General features: G+C 54.4%; 1 protein-coding gene across 4 annotated transcripts in view; it reads right to left on the bottom strand.

The window, feature by feature from the left end:
• Nucleotides 1–3,570, bottom strand: part of ZNF775 (zinc finger protein 775) — an 8,372-nt gene extending 4,802 nt beyond the window's left edge. For 2 of the 4 annotated variants that reach the window (XR_001512774.1, XM_015559720.1), the window contains exons 1-2: nucleotides 2,803–3,570; nucleotides 91–516 (exon numbers count right to left, since the gene is read on the bottom strand). Coding sequence is in view for 3 of the 4 variants with exons in the window: in XM_015559720.1 (XP_015415206.1) it covers nucleotides 91–516; nucleotides 2,803–2,863 (487 nt within the window). In the remaining variant the exon portion in view is untranslated. Of the gene's footprint in view, nucleotides 1–90; nucleotides 517–2,176; nucleotides 2,284–2,802 lie in introns of all 4 variants that reach the window. The other 2 variants (XM_015559722.1, XM_015559721.1) reach the window with 2 other exon arrangements.
• Nucleotides 3,571–4,175: the final 605 nt, after the last annotated feature.

The raw sequence follows: 4,175 nt of genomic DNA, 5'->3' as shown, positions 1-4,175 counted from the left end.
TCTTCTGGTGTTTGAGCAGGTGCTGCTTCTGGCTGAAGCGCCTGGCGCACTCGGGGCAGCGGAAGGGCCGCTCGCCCGTGTGCTGGTGCTGGTGGCGCGCCAGGTTGGGCTTCTGGCTGAAGCGCTTGCCGCAGCTGCCGCACAGGTAGGGCTTCTCCCCGGTGTGGGTGCGCTGGTGGATCTTCAGGGACGACCACCAGCTGAACCTCTTCCCACAGTCCAGGCACACGAAATGACCCTCGCTGGCAGACAGAACGGGGCTCAGGGGGCCGGGGGCTGCCCCCGGAACCTGGCCTCCCAGCCCAGCATCCTGTTCAGTGGGAGCGGTCCACCTGGGACCCCCAGTCTCCTCCTGTCCCCCCAAGGATCGGGGTTTCCCCAAAGCCTGGCGTGGTGGGAGGCCCAGGGGCTGCTGGAAAATGTTTTCCTTGTCCTTGGAAAGCGCGGCCGGCGGCGCCAGGGTCTGCAGCAGCCACTCTGGCTTCTCTGGCTTGATCTTCATCACCAGCCGGTCTCCTGCCAGAAGCAAAGGGACAGAGGACGGGGAGAGTCCGTCACTGCTCTGAGCTCCGAGGGAGACTTGCCTGGAGGACAGAGCAGGAGGGCAGAGCATAGCAGGAAATAAGACAGGGCAGAAGAATGCACAAGGAAGAGATTTGAAAGGGGAGAAGATGAAATGGGGAAAGGAGAAAGGAGACAGTAGGAGAAGGAAGGGCAGTAGGGCAGGGGCAGGGACAGATTGGGGGTTGGATAAGGACAAAGGGAAAGATGCAAAACAGGAAAGCTGGTCCTGGCCCGGTGCTCAGTGGTTAGAGCGCCAGCCTGTGCACCATGGGGTCGCAGGTTCGATTCTGATTAAGGGCAGGTACCTGGGTTACAGGTTCAATCCCTACCCCAATCAATGTGTCTCTCTCATACTGATGTCTCACTCTCTCTTTCTCTCTCTCCTCTCTCTCCCCCTCTCCCCTCCCTTCCACTCTCTCTAAAACTCAATGGAAAAAAATATCCTCAGCTGAGGATTAACAACAACAAAGAAAGGAGGGAAGCTAAGTGAAGCTGCTGTGCCAGGCACACCGGCTGCCCCCCTGCTCTGCCTGAGGCCCAGGAGACACAGAAACAGTTAAAGACACCCATCCAGTGAGAGCTTCCCTGGAGAGCAAGCAGAACACGGCCAAGTTCAGACATCTTCTTTTCCAAAGGATCATGTGCTGGGAGTTTGCTAAGCGAGTCTGTGCCCGGTCCCTCAGTGGCCCATGTCACTGCCGGGCCCTCTCCAGGGTGGCAGCCGTGGTGTGTGAGCACCTCACCTGCTGGGACTTGGCCGTCTGCAACATCAGTTTTCTTCAACAAAATCAACAAGAAAGTCAGCCGGAGAGGTCTCAGCACCAGAACAGGTGAGCCTTGTCTCTGTACTAAACCTAGGCTGCTCTACTCCCGGGTCCCACACATAGGGCTGCTCAGGGCTCCAGGGGCGCTTGGTTCCTCTGGCTCAGGGACATCAGCCTGATGGAAAAGGTCTGCTACAGACACTGAATACAGACTGTATGTTTCCATTATATGAAGTTCAAAAGCTGGCCAGACTGATGGATGAGTTAGAAGCCAGGATAACGGGCACTGTTTGGAAGCGGGCAGGAGGGACTTCTCATTCTGGCAATGGTCTCTTTCTTGATCTGCGTGCTGGTCACATGGGAGTGTTCACATCATAAGAATTTATAAAGCTCCTGAACTATGCACTTTTCTATGTGTTACACTTCAATAAAAAGTTTACATTCAATTAAAAGTAGGTGAAATGAAACAGTTGCGAACAAAAGAGAGAAGCTACAGTAAACAACAGGTTCCAAAATTTAAAAGACAAGAAAATAAATCCAGAGGAAGTAGGAGGGAGGAATTAGCAAAGAAAATAGTACCTGTGTGTGCATGCCAGTGTCTGCATGTGTGTGTGTGTGTGTGCGTGTGAGTGCGTGTGTGTTCCCTTGCCTGGCAAGTTTTGAACCGCCCTTTGTCATTTTCTTAGCTCCTGTAATCTGTCTTTGTCCCATTCTTTGAAGACCTTCAACGTCCTGCAATTCGACACCTTCTAAGTGAGGGCAGCTTTGGAGGGACACAAAGTCGAAGACAGAAGATGTGCCCGGGAAGGAAGCCATGGTTAGCTCGCACCTTTCCATCTCTGTCTTACCTGTGCTGGCACCAGCCAGGCTGCTCTCCATTCCGGGGGACCCACGGCATCAGCACGGTGCCCCGACTCGATCTGTGCGTGAGATGGGAGAAAGGAAACAGAGTGGCCTGTGGGACAGGGACAAAGACTTTCCCAGTCCTCGCGCCACCTCACAGAATGCATTCCTTCTTTTCCAAGAGCTTTTCTGCCCGTGACCTCAGCTGATATGTGCAGGATTCTTTAAATTGCACACATACCCGCTAGGCAGGTAAAACAGGCATAATTCCCATTTTATGAAGAGGAACCTGAGGTCAGAGAGGGCCACTGACATGCCCCGAGTCACATAGGTTCTGAATGGTGGAGCAGGGCAAGATCCCAGGCCTTCTAGCTCCCAGACTAAAGCCTCAGGTCTAGGCTCTCAACATCTGCAGGGCGGGGTGTGAAGGACACTGCAGGGGAGAAACTCAAACGAGTTAGTGGCCTGAGAGGTCTTGCAGACACCTGGGAAGGCAGAATTGTGCCTGTGAAGCCACAGCCCTCCTCTCTCTAGGTCCCCGTCCATGTCCCAGCACAAACCCTCCCAAGGAGCTCTCCATGCAAGAACGCACAGTCCAGCTGGGCTACGTGTCCACCAATCCATGGCTCACCTGGTTGGCTAATGCTCCGGTTGTCGGGACATTTCCTGATGGTTCCTTGTGCCTGGAACATGATGGGGGACAGGTCATGCTGCTCAGAAGCCCCCGGCTTTGCGCTGGCTGCCCCTCTGCGTGGGGTGCTCTGTCTCAGATCTTGGCATGGCCCCCCTCACCTCGTTTAGGGACCACCTCCTCAGCGCGGCCTTCCCCGGCACTCTGGGTAAAGTCACAAGCCTAACTCCACCTCGCATTCCTCCACGACACTGTGCCACCTGACACGGCACTTACTCTACTCCCCTTCATCTGGAGGACAGGAGCTCTTGGTGCCCACGGAGGACACAGCCCCACACAGAGAACACCTGGCAGCGCTGTGGCGCTCAGAGGTGGACTGTGGCAGCCTGTGGTTCATTCTCTCCACCAGGTACCAGGGACTGCCTCTGCTACGGACAGGATTCTGGCTTCACACGCTGCTGCCCGTAGACCCCACACTCCCACAGAGCCCCACTAGGACCTGTGGCTCTCAGATCAGCTCCAGCAGCTGCGACCATGGGCTTTCCTGGCCATCAGCTGGAGCTTCCTCACAGTCCAGCCGCCCTCACAAGAAACCCTGTCTGATCTTGCTCCCCACCTGGGGCCCTCGAGAGCCCCCGAGGCCCTCCATCCTAAGGGTCCCCCTCTTCTCTCCCAGGTCCCCTTCCCAGGCTGGGAATCTGGACCCTGCCAAGAGAAGTGGGGTGGGGGTGGGGGAGATAAGGGTAAATATGAATCTAAAATACAGAGAAAACATTTTTCCCTCGTGCAGAAAGGGAGAAACCCCTCCCCTTTCCTTTAGAACATTTCTTTAGAAAACTTCTAAACACAGGTTCTTCCTCTGTCTCTTTGAGATGTACATAAATCATTTCCAAGGCAAAATAAGCCTCTTGCCAGCTTTACAACCCAGGACTGTCTCTCTCAGGGACCTGGAAGCCATCTCTTTGAAATGTAAATCTCAAGGGAGACAGCACCCTGTCTCCCTGTCCCCAAGGGAGGCTGGGACCCTAACCTGGGTGGACACCTGGATCCTAGCTGCAAAACTACCTCCTGTCATGTGTTTTTCCTCTGGACAAAGGCAATTCGCCAACACCCCCATTCCCAGGTGAATCTGGGATGAACTCTGTGTGACAAAGGTTAAGTCCTCTCACCAGAGGACTAGTGACTGTGTACCTGAAGAACATGTGTGTAACAGACTGCACCTGCTGGGCTGTGTAACAGGTGAGATTTCTTTCTGTCTTTGCAATCTCTTGGTGGACTTCCTGTGATGTGCATCTCATTCTGGTGTGGTGATCATTCAGTAATAAAAACAAAGACCCTAGCCGTTTGCTCAGTGGTAAGAGCAGCGTTTCAAC

Source organism: Myotis davidii, unplaced genomic scaffold (assembly GCF_000327345.1).
Source record: "Myotis davidii unplaced genomic scaffold, ASM32734v1 scaffold573, whole genome shotgun sequence".
Taxonomy (NCBI): Eukaryota; Metazoa; Chordata; class Mammalia; order Chiroptera; family Vespertilionidae; genus Myotis; species Myotis davidii.
Note: the sequence above shows the minus strand (reverse complement) of the source record. Positions and strands in the feature narration are given on the sequence as shown.